We start from the raw sequence: 24,944 nt of genomic DNA, 5'->3' as shown, positions 1-24,944 counted from the left end.
TTGGACCAGAACCATCAATAAAAGCCTATTGAGGGGGCAGGAGAATGCTAGGAATGTGATTGGAATGACTAGGGGTCCAGAGGCCAATTATTAGTGAATACGCCCCCCAGTATATAAGATAGCCCCGCCAAATCTCTACCATTTTAATACAGGCCTGTGGAAGAGAGTGGAAGCAGTTCTGTTACTTCTGCTCTCAAAGTGTCATTTAGCAATTATTAGTGTGAGGAAATGGATATCTAGTGTAGTTAGGGTACTATTTTCCACTATAGTTAGATTTAATAATCTAGTTTCTGTAGGGAAAGTGTTAAGTGTAAGGGGACCGTAGTGTAGTGTAGGGTTAACTGACTCTGACTGCTATGGCAGGGTGACAAAACCCTTCCATGTCAGGGTGACCGCTAAAGAGAAAAGATAGTTTCTCTTAGAACATTTATAGAACCGGATAGTGGCTTCGCCCCTGTCACCCTGCTTTTTGTTGCAGGCGTTTATAGGGCTTTTTTGAGGACATGTTTGGAGTCAGGCATGACATCTGAACTTCTGTGTAGGGGTATATATACACACACACATGTATGTATATATATACACATACACATATATAGGTGTGAAAGTAGCAGAAACCTATGCTTGCGCTAATGAAATAATTAACACCCATATGGCTTCTCTCTGCTATAACACCTATATATGTGTATGTGTATAAATACATATAAGTGTGTGTGTGTATATATATACCCCTATACAGAAGTTCAGATGTTTTGCCTGCCTCCAAAGACCCCCAAAAAATGCCCCATAAAAACGCCTGCTGCCAAAACACACCTGGGCGTTTTTGTAGCTGACGTTTTTTTGGGCATTTTTTGGGCGTCTTTGGAGGCAGGCATAACATCTGTACTTCTGTGTAGGGGTATATATACACACACACATGTATGTATATATACACATACACATATATAGGTGTGAAAGTAGCAGAAACCTACTGCTGCAAAAACACACCTGGGCGCTGTGAATCCATCTGGACGAAATAGGGCTTTCTAGTTGTTTTGCGTAGTTCCTGGAAATGGGTTTCGTCAATGTTTTTGGAGGAAGTTTTTAATTAGGGTGTTACGTGTTTGGTTACCATCAGATGGTTGGGGTATATGATATAAGTCAGAATAAAATTGTTCGAAGTGGGCTACTATTTCAGTCGTGTCTACACTTGAACTTCCCTGGTTGTCTTTTATAAAGAGGATATTTGATTTATATTTTTTAATCTGAATAGTTCTAGTCAGGAATTTACCATATTTGTTACCATGTTCATAGAACAATTTGTGAGAGAGAGTGAATTTGAATTTAATTTTACAGGTCGAGTTCCTCGAGCAAGGACTTCCTAAGCTGTAGAAGCTCTTGCAGTGTCTGATCTGCTCTCAATTGTTTGTGGGTCTGTTCCAATGTTTTGATCTTTTTAAGCAAATCTGAGATTTTGGCTTGTTGTGTTTTTTCCGTCCCGCTTTGAGTGCTATACATTTGCCTTTGATAACACATTTGTGTGCCTCCCATTGGGTGATTGGTGTGTCGTTGCTTTAAAAGAAATCTTCTATACTAGTGTGGATGTGTTTGGCGTCAACCTCTGAGGTTAGGAGTGATGAATCGAGGCGCCGGATTTTTGTATGTGGGATTTTATCTGCTAGGGTCATGGTAATAGGGTGGTGGTCCGAAAGGAACATTGGTTCAATGGTGGCGTTAGTCAAGAACGTTAGGTCTTTTTGGGACACAAATAAATAATCAATTCTGGAATATTTGTTGTGAGGGGCTGAGTAAAAAGTGTAATTCTTATCACTAGGGTGTAGCGAAAGCCATGCGTCATGTAAAAGAAGGTTTTGAATTAGCATTTTTTATTTGGCGAAGGGCCCTGTACTTTAGGTGTGAAGATCCTAATGATTTATGAACCAAAGGATTTAGGGCAAGATTGAAGTCCCCTCCTAGGATTGATAAGCCCTCTTAGAAACCGTCAAGGGTCTGAGAAAATTCTCGAAAGAACCCTACCTGAGACATGTTGAGACTATAAATGGGAGATAGGGTGAAGGATGGGAAGGGAAAGAGGGGTGGGAAGGATATGCAGAAGGGGTGAGGTTCTGGGGAGAAGAGGAAGGGGGGGCTAGAGGTACAGGGAGGTTCTGTCCGGACTCCCTTTAGTATGAGGTTGGTGGAAAAAAGTTATCGGGGTGAGGGGCTTGGCAGGTATAAGGGAAAGTAGGCTAATTTTATCAGAGTGTGATCCTAGAGAGTACGTGTGTGGAGAATCTGGGAATGAGCTTAAGTACACCTCCAGTGCAGGTATATAGGGGAGTTTACAATTATCAAATTTCCGCTGACTATTAAAGAGATACTAAGATGGTGTAACGGACCGTTTCAGCAGACAAGGGGTTAAAATCCATTTAGGCGATATGCCCCTTTCTGAGAGACAGGCACAGCTACTTGCAGGACACCAACCTCCCGAACTGGATACAAAATAGCACTCCAACCTGGAACCTCACGAATAGCTGCTAGCAGACGAACAGGAAAAGCATACATCAGCTTACACTCCTAGCAATCAGTCTCCAACAGCATACAGGGAATCCCCCCAAGAACGAGACAAGGCTCCGTGTGAGGCTCAAGCAGTGGTATGTTTATTGAGGGCTACCTGCCCCCGTATTTATACAGGTCTCCCACCTGGTGGACACTCCCCTAGGGGACCAAATGGAAGACTGTAACACAAACAGACATGTATCACATTACAGACTCCCAGAAGCAAAGCATCCCCACTCTAGACAAAAGCACTCACACTCAGTTAATCAATAGACATTCCTCAGGAGGGGGCTGCTGGAAACAATCCCCCCCCTCTCTCTGCAGCTAAAACTAGTTTTCACAGCGAGACTCCATTACACACATGGGGACCCAAATACAGTATTATGCTTTAAAATATATAAAGTTACTTTTTATACCTTAAACATAGACATGTTACCTATCCCCAGATAGCTCAGGTCTGAGTGCACATTATTAGGTGAATGGCACTCAGACCCCACGAATACAGTTTAATCGCCAGGGAGTCAAAGTCTTTTAAAGTCTGGTCCGTAGTCCAAAGGCAGCAGGCAGGCAACCAGGCTCCTCCAATGCAATTGGGCGAGATTGGTCTCGTCACAGATGGGTCGGCCTGAATTGCTCTATGGAGTGTATTGGGCAAACCATCAACTTAAAACTGGTATGTAACAACTTATCGTGAACAATATTGAAAGAGTCATATGGAAGATAGCATTAGGTGTAGCAATCCATGACTAAGCTCAATGGTCTCAGGTTATGCAAAGGCCTGGTCCGTTCACTAATGAGGGACCAAGGGGGAGGTGTTTAGGGTGCCATTCAAGAAGATCTCTTCCCGCTGTCTGGGTGGCTAGGTGAATTCTTAAGTTGGAGCATTTAGCAGGCAGACCATAACATAACCGGAACATCTTAAGACCATCGAACCCAGCCATAGGTATTGTTACCCATATAACAAATTACAACTAAAACAAGAACAAAATAAAAACAGGAAAGAAAAAGACAAGATAAGGAAGCCATATTCCTAACTTTGTGTATTTGTGGTGGTCAGTTGAACTGGTCTTATTTATATGGCTTACGAAAGACTCAGCTCTATCTGAATATGTTGGTTATGACTTTCCCACAAGGTTTGTAGTCTAGTGTGGAAGAAATATGGTAGAGGGGATGTAACCCAACATCTCATTGTTAACAACCTCCTCCAACCTACATTGCTTGTCTGTCCTAACTAGGTTTTCACTTGACATTTTACTAAAGCAGCATATTGGTAGATTTGGAAGTTTCATAGCTCGTTTCAGCCTTTGAAGGGGCTTAATAGGCAATAAGTGAGCAATTTCTTTGAAGGCCCGGAGCATTGCATGTGTGGACTTGGCTCAAGCGATCTTGTTAAAAGTATACGGAGCATCTACACAGGGTTAATACTCTTTACGTAGTCCTTTCTATGACATTTTGCCGGCTTCACATATAACAACTGGGGACTAGGTAGGGGTTAAAGTCCAGGCCCAAGACATATAACAGAATGCAGAAGAGTGTGATCGGTGATGTGCGATTTCATCTAGCTCATTACCTATGAAGAGCATGTTAATCTTAGGATTGTTATATAAAGTTAGGGCCTAGATTATCAGAAAGGGTGAGGGATCCTGGCCGTCTTAATGGGAATAACAAGGTTGGAGTTTAGTAACTATTACTACAACCATTTGACATGCCTGTATTAGGTAATGGGGAACATTTGGTGGGGAATGAAGCGTTATGGTTTTTGTGTAGCATGTCCGAAGAGTAATCAGGCTATAATTGCATGGGTAAAGCAAATAATCTGTATGATATAGAAACTTGAGGTGAACATTTGAGGAAAGCCTTGGCGAGTTCTACATGGAATCACTCACCTGATTTGTCATTATAGCTAGATCTTAATTAGTGATGGGCCGAAACACCCCCATTTGGTTCGCACCAGAACATCTCAAACAGGGAAAAAGTTCTAGCGAAAATGCGAGCCCTGTTAAATTTTATAGGACACGAACATGAAAAATCAAAAATCCTCATTAAAAGGCTTATATGCAAGTTATTGGCATAAAAAGTGTATGGGGACCTGGGTACTGCCCTGGGGCACATGCATCAATGCAAACATTTTTTTTTAAAAGGATCGATTTTACAGGAGCAGTGATTTTAACAATGCCTAAAGTGAAACAATAAAAATGAAAAATTCCTTTAAATATCGTGCCTGGGGGGTCCCCTTAATGTGCCTGTAAAGTAGCGCATTTGTGCGATGTATGTTACCTGTTGCAGCAATACTGACATTTCTAAAGGAAAAAAATGTCATTTAAATCTGCTCACGGCTGTAATGTATTGTCAGCTCCCGGTAATACTGATAAAAAAATGCCAAAATTTAAAAAAACAAAATCACCCGGTGGCACCACCCCTTCTAACGTCACGTCAGTAATTGATTAACTGCACCAGTGCAGTGCATTATGGGGCCCTTGTGACGTCAGAAGGGGGCAGGGTGACGTGATTGATGATGGATTTACATCGGGGGACACTATTTTTTTATTTTTATTTTTTAAGTGCTAGCCTAAGTGCTGTTTTTTGTCTCTGGGTTGAGATAAGGCTCTTTTGAAGTGTAGAACCTATGCATTTCATGAATTAGAAGAGGAAGGAGGTGGTAATTGCATGAGGGGATTGCATGAGGACTCGAGGGCATACAATGCGATTAGAGGAGAAGCGTTTTAACCTCAGGCAACGTGGGGGGTTCATTACTGTTAGGGCTACAAGATTGTGGAATTCTCTACCACAAGAGGTGGTTTCTGTGGGAAGTATAGTGGCTTTCAAAAGACTCTTAGACGTACATCTCAAGGATCAGAACATTCAGGGCTATGTGAGATGATTACAGCCACATACACCTACACAGGTTGAACTGGATGGACTATTGTCTTTATTCAACCTCACCTACTATGTAACTATGTAATGACAGCGGCAATGTGTAACTGTTCTGCAAGACTGTCATGGCTGACCTATAATGACTGAACACCATGGCCACTTGCTACAGCTTTTCATGTGTCCAGCATGGAATATCATTACACCAAGGTCTTTAGTCTCATTTCAGGATGACCCTGAGGCATTTACCAAACCTTGTCAATTTGTGTCTGTTGACGGGTATACCCAAGGTGTCAGAGGAACAGAGGTCTTTGTAGAGGTCAAGGTAAGAACAGAGGACCTGATTCAACCAGTGGCTCCTCCGGGGGGTAGCGCAACATGTGGAGGCTCATCCGGGATATCCTCTGTTCTGTCAGTTCGACCCAAAGACAACAAGCCAAAGACGATCAACATGGATGCTGCTGCTACAGCTCAGTAGTGCGAGGAGGAAAATGGTGTGTGGTGGCAGAGATCCCCAGGACTGCATGGACAGAAGTGCAGATCCAACAAGTGGTGGAGGGTTTAGCCCCTGGGAGGAAGGTGTCAATATTGGATCTAAAGATGAGTCAGGACACTTCCCACACTCTTGTGGTGTTTTTTAGGAGGGGAGGAAGAGTATGAGACCTGGATGGAGCAGGCTCTGCAGGCCCTCAAGGAATGGGAAGTTCCTGAAGCCCAGAAGGAACAGCTGATCACCGAGAGCATAAGGGAAGCTGCTGCTGAGGCCATAAGAAATCCTAAATTCAACCTGCACTGCCTACAACTATGTTAATATGTTGCAAGAAGAGTTTGTTCAAAAAGAACAGGCTTCTGATCTAATTTATCAATTCGAGCACACCTTTCAACACCAAGGTGAACCTTTGTCTGAGTACATCAGAAGGCTAAACAAGATATTGTATCAAATTGTATTGTAAAGGAAGAGGATGGAATCTACAGCTCTAGACCAAGTCAGAATAAAACAGATCCTGAGAGGCATTGTGAATTCTGGTCCAATATGGTTTTAGTTAAAAACCTCTGTCCTTAACATACCCGGAGCTTATTAGGATTGTGAGGGAAGAGGAAGCTCTGTTAGAAAAAGGCCGGGGTCTTGCATGAGAACAAAACAAACACCCAGGAAAAAGAAAGCTCTTACATGCTCTACCCAAGCAGGAGGGGACCATCTGGAGGATGGGGATGAAACAGGTTCTGGGCAGTCTAAGAGAACCTCTCTCCAAACATCATCCACTACAGCAATGCCTGATATTTTAGCTCAAGTAATGCAGGCACAGCTTGAGATGCACAAAACCGTTATGCAGGTAGTGGAGACCCAGGCAAAGTTGCAGAAGTCTTTCTCAGATGTCCAACAGGCAATAGTGGATTTGAACGCAGGAAAGAAAGTATCCGAAGAAATTAGGCCTGGTTCCACTTCAACCTCATCTAGGATGAGGTGTTATAATTGAGGGGAAGTGGGTCGCTTCAAGGCACAATGTCCCAAATGGGAGAATGTGGCCAACCTTACAGCAGAAGTTGCTAAAGCGTTAAAGAAATTGTTCCTCAGGAAGCACGAGGGAAACTTTAGGGGGGCCTCAGTGAAGGAGCAAACTGAGGACCCACAGCCTGAAAGCTCCATGACTAGAGAAACTCAGGAAAAGAGGGGGGTTTAGGACTTTAAATGAGGTGCATAACATGCAGTTAGTAGTAGGTAAGTACATATGGACATATAAACATTGTATAAATTAATGTATATACATTGTAACACGGGGGCCGTTAGCTCTAGTGGTAGATGCGTTTCTCAAGGCATTCACGTCAGTCAGCACTTTGGTTGTAGGACTTGGCAGCCCGTTTTTATTAAAATGCATTAGGAAAGTCCATAACATATAGGGTTTCCCACGCAGGGGTTCTTCTCCAGTCAATATATGACAAACAGAAAATGTTAGCCCACCCAGCTCTTAAGCTCTCACTTCACCTCCATTATAAGGGCTGTGTGCACCTGAGCACCCACCCTGCTGGTCATTCACAAAACATGGACACAGGGTTGGAGATTCCGGCCCACCAAAGACACTATGGAATCTCCAAACTACAGAGCCCCATCCATGTGTACCAAAACCTGGAGAAAGATACAAAAGCAGTTTTTTCCACTTCACATCTACGCTCTGTAGTTCTGCACTGAGCCAATGTGCACGCTATCTTTCCTTTAATTGACCATTTTCCCTGTGATAGTGTCTCGATCTGTCACAATATATTGGGAAATATGACAAATATAATGATAGATAAAAGTGTTGAGAACACCTTTTATTGTTACAAAGTAATAAAGCATATTCATCATAAATATGCAATGCCCTAAAACATCAAGATTGTAAATATTGGGTAAAACTACCTCTTTTCTCGATTACAAACCTCCCTCTTTTCTCGATTACAATAGGGATGGAGGCATTTAGTGATGTTTACTATATGCCTCATTTAAAGTCCCAAACCCATTCTCCTTACAATGACTGGAGAAACTCAAACACAGATGGAGATTGCAAAGCTGGTCTCAGCAGAGGCGTAACTAGAACCTTCAGGGCCCCGATGCAAGAAACCATGAAGGGCCCCCCAGACCCCTGGCCGGGGCCCTTCTCTTCAAGCCCGGAGCTCTTCCCACTAATCCTGGGTCTCTTTAATCTCATTGCATGGCCTTTTATTATGGTCCCGCATCAGGATCCTTTCACAAGTTCTGCAGTGGGCCCCCTTCCTGCAATCTTGGGGCCTCCCCACAGTGGTGAAATGCCAGGGCCGGTCGCAAGTGTGACCTTTGAGATCCTAGAAGTTCACCCACTGGTTTGCTACCGGGCCCCCTGGAGCATGGGGCCCGGTAGCGATTGCAACCCCTGCAACCCCTGTAGTTACGCCCCTGGGTCTCAGACTGCCCACCAGGGACGCAGCCAAATTCTTGCAAAATGCCCTTAGGTGAACAGATGGGGAGGTCGATGCACACCATTCTGCCGGGCTCAAGAAAAGGCCTCAGCAGAGACAAATAGGAGGCAAAAAAAATGTGCGGGTGCAGATTACAGAGCCCATCTCCAACAAACTGCCCTAATGATTAATGGGTCCCTCACCAGTAATCTCTATATAGCGCTACATATATATGTACATAATACTGCACAGCACGACCGCCCTGTAGCAGTAAATCTGCTATGGGGCGGTCGGCAACTGGTTAAGATCATCAGTATTATGATAACTTACAGGCAGCAGGCACTCTATCATGGCTCTGGCTGGCTCTGTCAGTGTGTCACATGACATGGCTGCTGGGTGCTGATTTTGTTAAATTATGACCAGTAAGTTAACAAAATCAGTACCCAGCAGCCATGTTATATGACACACTTTGACAGAGTCAGCCAGAGCCATGATAGTGTGCCTGCTGCCTGTAAGTTATCATAATACAGATGATCTTAACCAGTTGCCGACCGCTCCATAGCAGATTTACTGCTACAGGGCGGTCGTGCTGTGCAGTATTATCATGCCTGTGAGGTATGATACCATCCATTATGCCAGAGAGACAGACATAGTGCAATGTAGTCTATTCACAGACACCCCCAAAGCACACCTGTGTTGAAGCCTTGAAGGCACTGGCAGCCCCATGATCGGATCTGCTTCCCCCTGTTCCTGCTGCTAGACACCGCCACCGCCACCCACCTCCCAGCTTCTCAAATCTCACTTATTGGGACCCGGCCACTACTGAGTGGGGAGTGAAGCTGAGTGGAGGGAGGCAAGGAGATAGGCAGGCCGGCGGCTGACCGGGAGTTGAGCCAAGGCAGAAGAACATGCGAGTGGAGGTCATTTGACAGCAAAAAAGAGGTTAATGTCACGCACCAAAGCAGCAGGCGATTAACTTAATTTTAGGCCCCTGACATCCAGACAGAGGAGAGGTCATTTGACAGCAAAAAAGAGGTTAATGTCACGCACCAAAGCAGCAGGCGATTAACTGAATTTTAGGCCCCTGACACCCAGACAGAGGAGAGGTCATTTGACAGCAAAAGAGAGGTTAATGTCACGCACCAAAGCAGCAGGCGATTAACTGAATTGTAGGCCACTGACACCCAGACAGAGTAGAGGTCATTTGACAGCAAAAAAGAAAAAAGAGGTCAATGTCACGCACCAAAGCAGCAGGCGATTAACTGAATTTTAGGCCCCTGACACCCAGACAGAGGAGAGGTCATTTGACAGCAAAAAAGAATGTCACCCACCAAAGCAGCAGGCGATTAACTGAATTGTAGGCCCCTGACACTCAGACAGAAGAGAGGTCATTTGACAGCAGAAATAGGTTAATGTCACGCACCAAAGCAGCAGGCAATTAACTGAATTGTAGGCCCCTGACACCCAGACAGAGGAGAGGTTCATTCAACTTGGGGTTGCCCCCAAAATAATGGTTCAATTAAAAAAAGAGGATTCAATAAAGAAGTGCCCTGGAGTACAAGAATGTATGGTTGAGGGCGAGGCAGTTATAAATATCTATTCTGCACAAGGTACGGACAAGTCCTGTGGGATCAATGCCTGGTTCATTTTAATGTACGTGGCTGTGGTCAGGCGGCTGCGTTTGTCTGTAATGATGCCCCCTGACGTGCTAAATACACGTTCAGACAATACACTTGCTGCAGGGCAGGCCAGCACCTCCAAGGCATAAAGGGCAAGCTCTGGCCATGTGGACAATTTGGAGACTCAGAAGTTGAATGGGGCAGAACCATCAGTCAGTACGTTGAGGCTTGTGCACACGTACTGTTCCACCATGTTGTTGAAATGCTGCCTCCTGCTAACACGTTCCCTATCATCTGGTGGTGCAGTTTGCTCTGGCGCGCTGACAAAACATTTCCACATCTCGGCCATGCTAACCCTGCTGTCTGAGGAGCTGGCCATGACACAGCTGCGTTGGCGACCTCTTCCTCCTCCTCCGCCTTTGCCTTCACCTTGTGCTTGCACTTGTCCCCCCAGTGTCAGTAGGGAATGCCCTCAGGAGCGCGTCTACCAGCGTGTGCTTGTAGTCGCGCATCTTCCTATCACGCTCCAGTGCGGAAATTAAGGTGGGCACGTTGTCCTTGTACCGGGGATCCAGCAGGGTGGCAACCCAGTAGTCAGCACTAGTTAAAATGTGGGCAACTCTGCTGTCGTTGTGCAGGCACTGCAGCATGTAGTCGCTCATGTGTGCCAGGCTGCCCAGAGGTAAGCTGTCCTCTGTAGGTGGTGTATCATCTGTGTCCTCCGTATCCCCCCCAGCCACGCTCCAGTGATGGCCCTGAGCTGCATAGGGTGCCCGCATCCTCTTCTATCATTGCCGTAATATTTTTTTCAAGGAGACATAGAAGGGGTATTGTCATGCTAACAATGGCGTCATCAGCACTGTCCATGTTGGTTGAGTATTCCAAAGACCGCAACAAGGTACACAGGTGTCGCATGCAGGCCCAGTCACTGGTGGGGAAGTGGTACTGATCCGCAGATCGACTGACCCATGCATACTGCATCTGAAACTCCACTATCGCCCGCTGCTGCTCGCACAGTCTCTCCAGCATATGTAAGGTGGAGTTCCACCTGGTGGGCATGTCGCATATGAGGCAGTGAGCAGGAAGGCCGAAGTTACGAGGCGAGCAGCAGCAGGGTGAGAACGCCGAACGCGCGCACATACGGACCGCACTTTCAGCAGCAGCTCTGACATGTCTGGGTAGTTTTTAAGAAACTTCTGCACAACCAGATTCAGCACATGCGCCAGGCAAGGGATGTGCGTCAAACCAGCTAGTCCCAGAGGTGCAACGAGATTTCTCCCATTATCGCACACCACCAGGCCGGGCTTGAGGCTCACCGGCAGCAACCAGTCATCAGTCTGCTGTTCTCTGCCCCTCCAAAGCTCCTGTGCATTGTGCGGTTTGTCACCCAAACACATGAGTTTTAAAATCGCCTGCTGTCGTTTACCCTGGGCTGTACTGAAGTTGGGGGGGTGAGGTTTTCGATGGCCGGATGTGGGGGTGGTAGAAGAGGAGGAGGATGATGCGGAGTAGGAGGAGGAAGCAACAGGAGGCAACGAATAATGCTCTGGGATCCTCGGTGGTGGAAGGACATGCGCCAAACCGCTATCCGCCTCAGGCCCAGCCGCCACTACGTTTATCCAGTGTGCAGTTAGGGAGATATAGTGACCCTGGCCGTGCTTACTGGTCCATGTATCTGTGGTCATGTGGACCTTGCCACAAATGGCGTTGCGCAGCGCACACTTGATTTTATCCTCCACTTGGTTGTGCAGGGAAGGGACGGCTCGCCTGGAAAAGTAGTGGCAGCTGGGAACAACGTACTGGGGGACAGCCACCGCCATCAGCTGTTTGAAACAGTCCGTCTCCACCAGACGGAATGAGAGCATTTCAAAGGCCAGTAATTTTGAAATGCTGGCATTCAGGGCGCATTCAGGGCCAGGGCACGAGGGTGGGTAGGTGGGTATTTCCTCCTTCTCTCCAATGTTTGGGAGATTGACAGCTGAATGCTGCCATGTGACATGTTGGAGATCCTTGGTGATGATGTCGTATGTGGTGGTGTTGGTGGAACATCCTCTATTTGCTGGTCACCAGGTGCCACGGTGACACCAGCGGTGGAGGGAGAGGCAGCAGCAGAAGAGGGAGAAGGAGGAGCATGAGAGAGTTCCTTGTTTTTAAGGTATTTACTCCAATGCAGTTCATGCTTTGCCTGTAGATGCCTGGTCATGCAGGTTGTGCTCAGGTTAAGATTGTTTATGCCTCGCTTTAGGCTCTGATGGCACAACATGCAAACCACTTGTCTCTTGTCGTCAGGACATTATGTGAAGAACTGCCACGCCAATGAACTTCTTGGAGCAGCCTTGGTGTGCTCGGTGCCTGGGTGCGGTGGACAGTAGCAGGCGTACTGTCTCTGGAATGGCCGCTGTGCTTTTGCACCCTGCTCCCTCTTTTGCTGTGCCTTTGCCTCTGTGCAACCACCGCCTCTTCCTCATAACTGCACGCCTCACTAGCACGACCTTCAGTCCAGTCTGGGTCTAGGACTTCATCATCTTCCACCCATTCATGACCCCTCCCCTCTTCGTCGGTCTGCACATTTGTAGAAAGCCACAGCAGTTGGCACCTGTGTTTCGTCATCATCAGAGAGGTTTTGTGGCGATATTCCCATGTCCTCATACTGCAACAAAAGTGGTTGAGCATCAGTACATTCAAAGTCTTCCTCTTTTTGGGGCAGGGCTAGGTGGATGGGCTGGGGAAACCCTGGCAACAGAGTCATCAAAAAGCATAAGACTTTCCTGCATGATTTGGGGCTCTGACTGCTTGGCTGATTTACAAGGTGAGGTGAGGTGGAAGACTGATGGGCATGGGCTGCAGGTGACAATGCTGAGCTTTCTGCAGAGGGCTGGGTGTTAGATACTGTGAAGGAACTGGAGGCACTGTCAGCCACCCAATTTACTATCGCGTTTACATGTTCTGGCTTCACCATCCATAGAGTGGCATTTGGGCCTATCAAATAACGCTGCAGATTCTGTCGCCTACTCGCACCAGTTGGTGTTTGACTTGGAGCGGTAGTTGGCACTGAACGGCCACATCCTCTACCATCAACAGGAGCTCCACCAACACCACCACGACCATGCCCACGTCCCTTATTTGATGTTCTCCTCATTATTTGCATTCACCCACCAAGCTGAAAGATTGGTCTCTCTCCGGTGTCAATTTACCTGGCAGTAGTCAACAATTCGCAGTGCCCGTGTCATAAAAATGCTCTGTGGATCCAGAATAATGTTTTTAGTGCCCAAAATACACTGATTCTAAATTTCTATGCGGAAATGTAAAAAATGTTTTGGTACGCTGTATGCACAAGTGGTTTGTGGAACAAGAACAAGTATTTTTGTAATAAAATACAGAAAATTTATATTTCACTGCTGTAAATTGAAATTACTTATTTATACGTTGGTTGCACAACAGTTTTTTCGGCCTAAAACGCATCTTTTTTTCAATACCACCCCAAAATGCAGCTTTTAACTGCTGTACATTAACAGTATATATTTATACTATGTATGGACACCAGATTTGGGGACCCAGAGCACAGATTTGGTCTCCAAAATTCACAAATGCAGTAGTGAACTGCTATAAATTGAAATTACTTATTTATATGCCGGACGCACAACTGTTTTTTCGGCCTAAAACGCGTCTTTTTTCAATAGCACCCCAAAATGCAGCTTTTAACTGCTGTACATTAACAGTATATATTTATACTATGTATGGACACCAGATTTGGGGACCCAGAGCACAGATTTGGTATATAGTATAACTATATGTACTATTTGATAGCTGAAATGGAATTTACGGTTTAGTGCATTGTATACACAAGTGCTCTGTGGCACCACAGATCCCAGGCTAGACAAATGGACTATGTCACCCCTTAAACATACAAAAGGCAATATAGGGGACTTGAGCAGCCAGAAAAAAAAGTTTTTTTTCCTTCACTGAGCTACAAAATATGATTAGGCTGATGTCCCTTGCTGGCTGGGCTAATATGGCCCCTGAGCACCACCTCAGTAACAGATGGATTACAAAAAAAGATTTCCCTTGCAGAAATGTTTTTTCTGCAAAAAAGATTACAAAAAAGATTTCTGGGTACAGAAATGTTGGATTGCTGAAGCTCCCTCCCTCCCTCTCTATTTGCTGTATCTTGTGGTTTAAAGTAGCACAGGTTCTTCTGATATGTGCCCTATTCTGTCCCTGATCGTGGCACCAGCATCCTTTCCCTAAGCTCACAGCAGCAGAGTGACCTGCAGCAGTACGTGACTCCAGCTTATAAAGAGGCTGGTTCACATGCTGCACTCAGCCAATCACAGCCATGCCATTAGTAGGCATGGCTGTGATGGCTTCTTAGGGCAAAAAGTAAAACGCTTGCTGATTGGCTGCTGTGCAGCTCTTCAGAAAGCGGGAAGAAATCGCCGAATAACGGACCCGGACCCGAACGTTTTTGAAAATGTTCGGGTCCGTGTCCCGAACACCCCAAAATTTGGTACGGACCCGAACTATACAGTTCGGGTTCGCTCAACTCTAACGCTGACGACACCCTATTATAATCGCAGGGATGAGGGTGCTTCTTTGCGGGCGGCTCTGTCAGTTATTGATAGCTTTGCACACTACTCAGGTGTGTGCATTCATTGGGGGAAATCTGTTCTCTTTCCTCCTCACCCCTTAGCTGCTCCCCCATGGGCTAATATACAGCTGCAGAGGGTGTCTCAATTCCGATATCTGGAAGTTTAAATACATTGTGATCTTGGGCAGGATATTCCCCTTAATTTAAACTCGGCGCTCTCCCACTTGTCTCAGCAGAGATGTGCTGTCTGGAAGTCCCTAACTCTCACCCCTGTGGGGGGTGTTAACCTTATTAGGATGTCCATTTTACCCAAATGTACGTATCTCTTCAGGCAAACCCCAGTACCTATAGCAAATGCATTTTTCAGGAGATTGGATAGTATTCTCATCTCATCTGCTTGGAAGGGGCTATCCCTAGAGTGGCAAAAACTACCTTGCAGTTACCTATTACTCTTGGGGGACTTACTTTACTTTAGCTTTTGCTGTCCCCCCCCCCCTTCCTTCTCTTTGCTCCTTTACATGTATGATGGGATTGCCCCCTAGCCTTCCCAGGAGTCATGTCCCCCCCCCCCCTTTATTTTCCTTCTTTCCCCTCCTACTTACTGAACACTGTATCTTCACTAGCTCTATGATACGACCTGTTGGCAAATTGTGGGATACTGATTTATACTACGCTTGTTGTCTTTTTCACCAGTCTGTGACGAATGTAACACACTGCTGTTTTCTTTTCATTTTTGAAACTTAAACTTTATGCTAAAAAAAAAAAAGTAGCACAGTGTTGAATAGCAAAAAATGCCCTGGTTATAAAGGGGGTAAAACCTTCCAGGGGTCAAGTGGTTAAGCAGGAGTGTCTAAATGTATTTCTGCATGGCTGTAGTCAGCCAATGCCAATTTGTAGTCTGTGGTTGATTCACCTTCACCTAAGTTCATCCAGGCTGTCAGTTCTCCCTTCTGTCATTCGGTGGCACTGTCGCCTTTGGTATTAGTGAGAGATCTTACAGTAGGTATAGATTATGAATATTCATATATTTTTCCAGCCCACTACTAGGAGTTTCCTTTGCCAGTGGTGCATTGTAAGAAAGGGTATAAATATTCAGGGCTGGTTTTTGCAAGATCTCTTCCTCCCCGGCTCTGGCATTAAGGATGGTGCACGTGATCAAACTGCTGATTTAGGCCTGTCTGACTGAGGGGGTCTGGGAGGTGATAAGGTCTAGAGCTGAGGCCTGGTACTTCTGATCTTCACTGGAGGTGGGATAGAATTCCAAGGATGCTGATTGACACTCCTGAAGAAAATCTGAATCAGGATGGAGACCCAGAGGAGGATCCTACTGGAGTTTTCAGCCAGGCTTTTACACTGGAACCTTAGGTGTGGGAGCTGGGTGCCTCTCCTGGAGATACATTTTTGTTGATCACATGGTTCAGAGAGGTATGCCAAACCACAAGAGTGTTGGATTTGACTTAAAGGCCCTTTTTCCTGTGCTATGATAAGTGATGTGATGGAGTTCTGTATAAGAAACAAATATGGCCATGTGTTTGATTTGCTACTATGGGTTATGTGTATGAATGAATGCCCTCTTAAAAATGTTGTGAATTTATGCAGATGCATATTTAGATATACACAATATACTTTCAAAATCCATGCATTTTTTTTTTTTTTTTATCTCTAACAGGTGATGAATATTGGGTTTATTCTTCAAGCGCACTGGAAAGAGGATACCCAAAGAAGTTGACTAACCTTGGATTGCCACCGGATCTCAAACGTGTGGATGCTGCATTTAACTGGGGCAGAAACAAGAAAACATACCTTTTTGCTGGTGACAAGTTTTGGAGGTAATACCAATCACATCACGTGATAATACTAAGCATGACAAATATTTAGCCTGCACGTTGAAAGTGTTTCACAAAGTCAAAGGGTATCTTTTTTAATTGACAAAGGAAAATTGGTCTTGAGGGTTTGTAAACTAGTGAAATGTGTTAAAGGATTGATGCTACCTTGCTAATAATCTATAAGGCATCTCTTAAGCCTGGTACACACTAGAAGTTTTTTTTTTTTTTTTTTAAACCCAGCAGGCTGAACCAAAAAAACCTGCCAGATCGCCGTACTAACACAAGCGATGTTAATGCGGTTATATCTCCAGTTGTGCCCTTGTGTTATGACAGTCAGACTCCCCCCCCTCCTCCTCTGCCAGGACACACTGATTGGATGAGGGTCAGTTGCTGGTTTTCTAACATGCCTGTTCGACAGACGCGCGACCGACTCCTGTAGAACAAACAGCTGTATACATAGGCTGAAAATCATCCGGATTCTGCTGATTTTGCTTGATGTTTAAAAAATTATTAAAAAACCTGCGCTAAGTGTAAGTGCTAAAAATGACAGTAATAATATTAAAAATATATATATTAAAAATGCAGCTGCTATTCACCAAGTAAAAACTCAGAAATAAATGACTGACAATAAAACAGCGCTTGCAATGGTGAAATTGACAATCATATGATATTATAAAAAATATTCATGTGCAAGATAACAATATAGTGCAATAAAATTCCTTATAAGTGCAATAGTGCCATAAAATGTCCATACATTTTCCAAATGGTGCTTAATATTAAAAGTGTTTAGAGTGCCTCAAAAAAATGCTGGAGTGCTTCAAACAAATCAAGCGGTGCAGGGTGTTTCACTCCCCTCCTGAATCCCCACTCCCCAGAAGCAATGGACCCTCAGCTGTTTCAGTGTGGGGGTCAAGTCAGCTTGAAATGTTGTGAGATACTGTATATCCTATCCTTTAATAATGTCCTGTGGGAGGAATGAAACCCGTCATATATATATATAGGTGAACAGAGAAGTCAAACACCACATGTGAAAAGAAGCAAGGTTGAAGTACTGCAGCAAGGAGGTAAAACATCGGTCAAGTCCTAAGGAAAAAAGTGTGGGAACCCAAGATCCACCCGCCCCCCCCCCAAAAAAAAATTTACGCTCATATATTTCACAGAAAATACAATGCAACATTTATTGTAAAGTGCCAGTTTACAAGAAAATCTTCAAAATTCACCTGCAATAAACAAATAAATATAGAACAGTTGTAACAAAATAAGTTACTTATGAAATAAAAAAATAAATATAGAACCTTTGTAACAAAATAAGTTACTTATGCAATAAACTAATAAATATAGAACCGTTGTAACAACAAAATAAGTTAACTCATTTGTCATAGTAACAGAATAATCACCAGAATGGGTGATGATCTTTCCCTTGCAGGGAATTTCTGACCTCAGAACCATCTGGCTGGCCTCAGGGGGCTGGCCTGGCTGGCCTCAGGGGGCTGGCCTCAGGGTGCTGGCCTCAGGGTGCTGGCTGGCCTCAGAGTACTGGCCTCAGGGTGCTGGCCTGGCTGGCTTAAGGGTGCTGGCCTGGCTGGCCTCAGGGTGCTGGCTTGCCTCAGGGTGCTGGTCTGGCTGGCCTCAGGGTGCTGGCCTGGATGGCCTCAGGGTGCTGGCCTGGATGGCCTCAGGGTGCTGGTCTGGCTGGCCTCAGGGTGCTGGTCTGGCTGGCCTCAGGGTGCTGATCTGGCTGGCCTCAGGGTGCTGGCTGGCCTCAGGGTGCTGGCCTGGCCTCAGGGTGCTGGCCTGGCTGGCCTCAGGGTGCTGGCCTGGCTGGCCTCAGGGTGCTGGCCTGGCTGGCCTCAGGGTCCTGGCCTGGCTGGCCTCAGGGTGCTGGTCTGGCTGGCCTCAGGGTGCTGGTCTGGCTGGCCTCAGGGTGCTGGTCTGGCTGGCCAGCCTCAGGGTGCTGGTCTGGCTGGCCTCAGGGTGCTGGCTGGCCTCAGGGTGCTGGCTGGCCTCAGGGTGCTGGCCTGGCTGGCCTCAGGGTGCTGGCCTGGCTGGCATCAGAGTGCTGGCCTCAGGGTGCTGGCCTTGCTGGCCTCAGGGTGCTGGCCTTGCTGGCCTCAGGGTGCTGGCTTGCCTCAGGATGCTGGCCTGGCTGGCCTCAGGGTGCTGGCTGGCCTCAGGGTGCTGGCTTGCCTCAGGGTGCTGGTCTGGCTGGCCTCAGGGTGCTGGCTTGCCTCAGGATGCTGGCCTGGCTGGCCTCAGAGTGCTGGCCTCAGGGTGCTGGCCTGGCTGGCATCAAAGTGCTGGCCTCAGGGTGCTGGCCTTGCTGGCCTCAGGGTGCTGGCCTTGCTGGCCTCAGGGTGCTGGTCTGGCTGGCCTCGGGGTGCTGGTCTGGCTGGCCTCGGGGTGCTGGTCTGGCTGGCCTCAGGGTGCTGGCTTGCCTCAGGATGCTGGCCTGGCTGGCCTCAGGGTGCTGGCCTGGCTGGCATCAGAGTGCTGGCCTCAGGGTGCTGGCCTTGCTGGCCTCAGGGTGCTGGCCTTGCTGGCCTCAGGGTGCTGGCTTGCCTCAGGATGCTGGCCTGGCTGGCCTCAGGGTGCTGGCTTGCCTCAGGATGCTGGCCTGGCTGGCCTCAGGGTGCTGGCCTGGCTGGCATCAGAGTGCTGGCCTCAGGGTGCTGGCCTTGCTGGCCTCAGGGTGCTGGTCTGGCTGGCCTCAGGGTGCTGGCTTGCCTCAGGATGCTGGCCTGGCTGGCCTCAGAGTGCTGGCCTCAGGGTGCTGGCCTGGCTGGCATCAAAGTGCTGGCCTCAGGGTGCTGATCTTGCTGGCCTCAGGGTGCTGGCTGGCCTCAGGGTGCTGGCTGGCCTCAGGGTGCTGGCTGGCCTCAGGGTGCTGGTCTGGATGGCCTCAGGGTTCTGGCCTTGCTGGCCTCAGGGTGCTGGCCTCAGAGTGCTGGCCTCAGGGTGCTGGCTTGCCTCAGGGTGCTGGCTGGCCTCATGGTGCTGGCTTGGCTGGCTTCAGGGTGCTGGTCTGGCTGGCTTCAGGGTGCTGGTCTGGCTGGCCTCAGGGTCCTGGCCTCAGGGTTCTGGCCTTGCTGGCCTCAAGGTTCTGGCCTCAGGGTGCTGGCCTCAGGGTGCTGGCCTCAGGGTGCTGGCTTGCCTCAGGGTGCTGGCTGGCCTCATGGTGCTGGCTTGGCTGGCTTCAGGGTGCTGGTCTGGCTGGCTTCAGGGTGCTAGTCTGGCTGGCTTCAGGGTGCTGGTCTGGCTGGCCTCAGGGTGCTGGTCTGGCTGGCCTCAGGGTGCTGGTCTGGCTGGCCTCACGGTGCCGGTCTGGCTGGCCTCAGGGTGCTGGGCTGGCTGGCCTCAGGGTTCTGGCTGGCCTCAGGGTGCTGGCTTGCCTCAGGATGCTGGCCTGGCTGGCCTCAGAGTGCTGGCCTCAGGGTGCTGGCCTTGCTGGCCTCAGGGTGCTGGCCTTGCTGGCCTCAGGGTGCTGGCCTGGCTGGCCTCAGGGTGCTGGCTTGCCTCAGGGTGCTGGCTGGCCTCAGGCTGCTGGCCTTGCTGGCCTCAGGGTGCTGGCCTGGCTGGCCTCAGGGTGCTGGCTGGCCTCAGGGTGCTGGCTGGCCTCAGGGTGCTGGCTTGGCTGGCCTCAGGGTGCTGGCTTGGCTGGCCTCAGGGTGCTGGCCTGGCGGGCCTCAGGGTGCTGGTCTGGCTGGCCTCAGGGTGCTGGTCTGGCTGGCCTCAGGGTGCTGGTCTGGCTGGCCTCAGGGTGCTGGCCTGGCTTGCCTCAGGATGCTGGCCTGGCTGGCCTCAGAGTGCTGGCTTGCCTCTGGGTGCTGGCTTGCCTCAGGATGCTGGCCTGGCTGGCCTCAGAGTGCTGGCCTGGCTGGCCTCAGGGTGCTGGCTTGCCTCTGGGTGCTGGCTGGCCTCAGGGTGCTGGTCTGGCTGGCCTCAGGGGGTTAAATGCTGGCTTGAGGGGGCCCTCAGGGGGTTCACTGCTGCAGAAGGTGCCGTGTGAGACTTGCGTGTGTCACTCCTCTCCTCACCTCAGTCAGTCAGTCTGATTCTGAGGTGAGGAGAGGAGATCCAGGGCTCCACTTGACGTCACCAGAATGGGTGAAGATCTTTCCCTTGCAGGGAATTTCAGAAACAAATAATGTTTAAAAAAGCTAAACACACAGCCCATTAGGAAATATCCCACAAACTGGAATAACGTTGCCCTTGCTGTGCAAGATTATCAACTTTTCGGGATTTAGAATCATCTGCGCTGCGATGTGTGGTCAGCCATTTTGTGACGTATGGTAAAGGATCCCATAAATGCACAGGAGGGCCAATGAGACTAATAAATAAAAGAGAAGACAGGCGTTGAATGCCAAGCCCACTCCTAATGGGTGACATCACCAAATTCATGGTACTGAAGCCCCTTTCACAATCACCGGATGTCACTGGAAGACTGTTAACTGCTGTCACCACTGGTTTCAGGGTGTCAGGAATCTCTGCACCACCATTATCAATGTAGTCTCTGAAACCGTCACAGATGGATGCATAGCTGAGACGGAATCTTTTGCACAGCTGTTCCAGCTTCACTTCACCTTCAAACCACGGACTGTCCACATTGATTGGCCAGCGTTGTGAATTCGGGATGTCAATTCCAGAGACAAGACTCTCAAATTCACCTGACTGTGATGAAGCTGCAGGTCTGTTGCTTGCAGTTAAAGCAAAGAGTCTGGAGCGTAAATTATCCAGCAAACACTGATAAAATTGAGGGAGATTTATCCTCACATGGCCTTTGGAACTCTCTTGATTGATGGTCACACCTTTGAAATTCCCTTTCTCCAGCGATTCCATGACTTCTTTCAGATGTTTGCCAGGCATGTCTTTCATTTTTTCAACTGCACGAATTGAACGATTAATCAGTTGATAGGCTCGTGGAAGTGTGATGTCATCTCTTTGTAGAGCTTCAGATAACAGTCCCATTTCCTGAACAGCATCTGCAACCCCAGCAAGGTTTAACAAATAATCTTCTGATGTCAAGACCTTGTTAAGGCCACTAAATACAGATTTCTGTTTGCTGTTATGAGCTGAGCTTAAGCTTGCTTTCAAGAAATGACTGTGTAGTGCAGGATATGACTCCCAAACTGCTCGTATAGCTCTCTGGCTTGCAGCAACCCATCTAACTGAAAAAACTTTTCCAATTTTAAGAATTTGTACTTCTAATTCTTTTGCACATTCAGAGAGCTCTGCCAGATTTTTTGGTGACTGATGATACACAGCATACAAATTCTCAAAAAATGATGTTACATGATGAAGACCAGGAATAGAATCAATTGTATCTGAAATGCACAATTCAAGCCTATGACACAAGCAGTGCCATTTCACAAGCTGTGGATATTTTTGACTGAGTCGTTCCAGAACACCTGACTTTCTTCCAAGCATTACACTTGCACCATCACTGCAAGCCCCAATCCAGTTTTTGGCCAGAAATTCATTACTGAACCCAAATTTAGAAAGACAAGTTAGAAGAGTGTCTTCAATAGACTGTGCATCTGCTTTAGGTAAATCAAGCAAATCCAGAAAGAAAGTAACTGGGTCTTTTCCGTTAACAGAGGCACGAAGATAAACGATTAACACAGAATGGGTAGAAACTGTTGTAGATTCATCAATATAAACAGAAATTTTTGGAGCCTGCTCAACAATTGCTTTGCAAAGCTTTTTCCTCATTTCACTAGCAATGCAGTCTATTATTTGTGCTGCTGTGTACTCACTATGGAGAATGCATCCTAAGTCAGCTCCATTTGCAACTTGCAAGCTGATAAGATCTCGGAAGTCTGTAAAAGGGCGATTTTTTTTCGCACAAAAGTAGGCAGTGCGAAAGACTTTAGTGGTGGATGCAAACTTATGCTTCTGCTGTTCTGCAATATTGGCCTGCAAAATCTCCTTTCTGGATACTGCTTGGATATCCCCGCCTTTACATGTGCTTCTGAAACCTTATGTATGTGGATTGTTTTACGCAGTGAGGTCAACATATCTTTTTTTGCTTTGCCATATGGAGTAATTGTACCAGTGCTCCATTCTTTTGAAATGGATACACCCTGTGAAACAGACACTCCAAGGTGTTTAACCGCACGACACACTTTGAACCCTAAAAGACCATTTTCTACAAACAGCCAAGGGTACTTTTTTTTAAATTCTAGCCACTGATTCTGGTCCCAACATTCTGGAAGAATAATGATATCACTGACATCGGCAGCGGTATCTTCAGCCACATCAGTAACCAAGTCAAGTACCGCTGATTCACAGACTGATGTAGTTTCTGCAGCGGACACCGCCTACTGAAGTAAAGGCTCAGACTGAGTTGAGCAACTTGCAGAATCAGCATGATATTTCTTGCTGGATGCCTTTGTGAAGAAATCTGTAATGCTGCTTTTCCGTTTGCTCATTTCTGTACTAATAAAAACAACAAAAAATGGTGTAAAAATCATTTTCTGATAAAATTACCTCTTTAGGCAAAGAACTCAAAATCCGTTCTGTTTTTACCTCTTGTTGTGCCAAACTTTCTGCTGCTATCTCTGGTGGCAGTGGTGGGGGATGGTCCGGTGACTGTGAGGCATAGTGTAAGGCACAAATCAGCACAAATGTATGAAATAAAATGTAACCTTATTCTAAAAATTATATAAAAAAAAAAATAATATGCACATTCCTAGCTTGACACAAAAATGTTGTACTTTGCAGATTACTTTTTATATACATATGCAGATTGTATAATACTGCCCCTCACCCCTCTCCAACCAGCAAAGAAATTAGCACAAAACATATTAAATAAAATGGCTGTATGATTATTCTAACAATGGCGCTCCAGGACCCCCAGCAGCACACAGTTTGGGAACCACTGCATTAAATCGATAGCTGCAACTGTCAGTATGCTGGTTAGATCCCTCAAACCACCCAGCCCCCAAAGGCCCCTTTCACATGGCTTTTTGATCTGGTCCGCCTGTCAGTTTTTGAAGGAGAACTGATCGATGCTCCATGCAGCCCTATGGGGCAGCGGATGTCAGCGGAGACATCTCCACTGACACCCGTTGCTATCCGATCTGATCCTGTCCGTGAAATCAAGACATGTGGAATCTGGCTATTTCCCATCCATCTGTAGGATCGGATAAGATCGGATGAAAACGTACAGGCGATCCATTTTCATTCGATCCCCCATAAAGGAGAGCGGGGATCTGACAGCTCTGTCTCTGCAAAGAAAGCGGAGACAGAGCGGTCATCCGCCTGCTCAGCGGGTATCGGCGGATTGATCCCTGCTGTACAATACAGAGTCTGTCAGGCGCACCGCCCATGTGAAAGGACCCTTACCCCCATCAAACAAGTAATAGCTCCCTTTACATATTAACTGACAGTTCTGAAGACTGGCTCAACTTGAGTTGAAGACTTGGCTCATCCTTGAGTCAAGGATCAGTGCTGTGTTGGGCTCTGGGTGCTGGCTGGCCTCAGGATGCTTGCTGGCTTCAGGGTCCTGGCTGACCTCAGGGTGCTTGCTGGCCTCAGAGTGCTGGCTGTCATCAGGGTGTTGGCTGGCTTCAGGGTGTTGGCTGGCTTCAGGGTGTTGCCTGGCTTCAGGGTGTTGGCTGGCTTCAGGGTGTTGGCTGGCTTCAGGGTGCTTGATGGCCTCAGGGTGCTTGATGGTCTCAGAGTGCTGGCCTCAGGATGTTGGCTGGCCTCAGGGTAATCGATGGCCTCAGAGTGCTGGCCTCAGGGTGCTGGCCTGGCTGGCCTCAGGGTGTTGGCTGGCCTTAGGGTGTTGGCTGGCCTCAGGATGCTCGATGGCCTCAGAGTGCAGACTGGCTTCACGGTGTTGGCTGGCTTCAGGGTGTTGGCTGGCATCAGGGTGCTTGATGGCCTCAGGGTGCTTGATGGCCTCAGAGTGCTGGCCTCAGGATGTTGGCTGACCTCAGGGTGCTCGATGGCCTCAGAGTGCTGGCCTCAGGGTGCTGGCCTGGCTGGCCTCAGGGTGTTGGCTGGCCTTAGGGTGTTGGCTGGCCTCAGGATGCTTGATGGCCTCAGAGTGCTGGCTGGCTTCAGGGTGTTGGCTGGCATCAGGGTGCTTGATGGCCTCAGGGTGCTTGATGGCCTCAGAGTGCTGGCCTCAGGATGTTGGCTGACCTCAGGGCGCTCGATGGCCTCAGAGTGCTGGCCTCAGGGTGCTGGCCTGGCTGGCCTCAGGGTGTTGGCTGACCTTAGGGTGTTGGCTGGCCTCAGGATGCTCGATGGCCTCAGAGTGCTGGCTTCAGGGTGCTGGCTGGCCTCAGGGTGCTTGCTGGCCTCAGAGTGCTGACTGTCATCAGGGTGTTTTGGCTGTCTTTAGGGTGTTGGCTGGCATCAGGGTTCTTGATGGCCTCAGGGTGCTCGATAGCCTCAGGGTGCTGGCCTTAGGGTGCTGGCCTGGCTGGCCTCAGGGTGTTGGCTGGCCTTAGGGTGCTGGCTGTCCTCAGGGTGCTTGATGGCCTCAGGGTGATGGCCTGGCTGGCCTCAGGGTGTTGGCTGGCCTTAGGGTGCTGGCTGTCCTCAGGGTGCTTAATGGCCTCAGGGTGCTGGCCTGGCTGGCCT

At 47.8% G+C, this 24,944-nt stretch overlaps 1 protein-coding gene across 1 annotated transcript in view; it reads left to right on the top strand.

Moving 5' to 3' along the window:
* The window catches only part of MMP2 (matrix metallopeptidase 2), a 317,663-nt gene that overhangs the window by 270,787 nt on the left and 21,932 nt on the right, over window positions 1–24,944 (top strand). The window contains exon 11 of the mRNA XM_082270399.1: window positions 16,193–16,352. Within this exon, the coding sequence (XP_082126525.1) occupies window positions 16,193–16,352 (160 nt within the window). The remainder of the gene's footprint in view (window positions 1–16,192; window positions 16,353–24,944) is intronic.

The sequence above is a fragment of the Pelophylax lessonae genome, assembly GCF_965119305.1.
Source record: "Pelophylax lessonae genome assembly, chromosome: 10".
In the NCBI taxonomy this organism is placed as follows: Eukaryota; Metazoa; Chordata; class Amphibia; order Anura; family Ranidae; genus Pelophylax; species Pelophylax lessonae.
The sequence above is the reverse complement of the archived record's forward strand: the minus strand, read 5'-3'. Positions and strand labels throughout refer to the sequence as shown.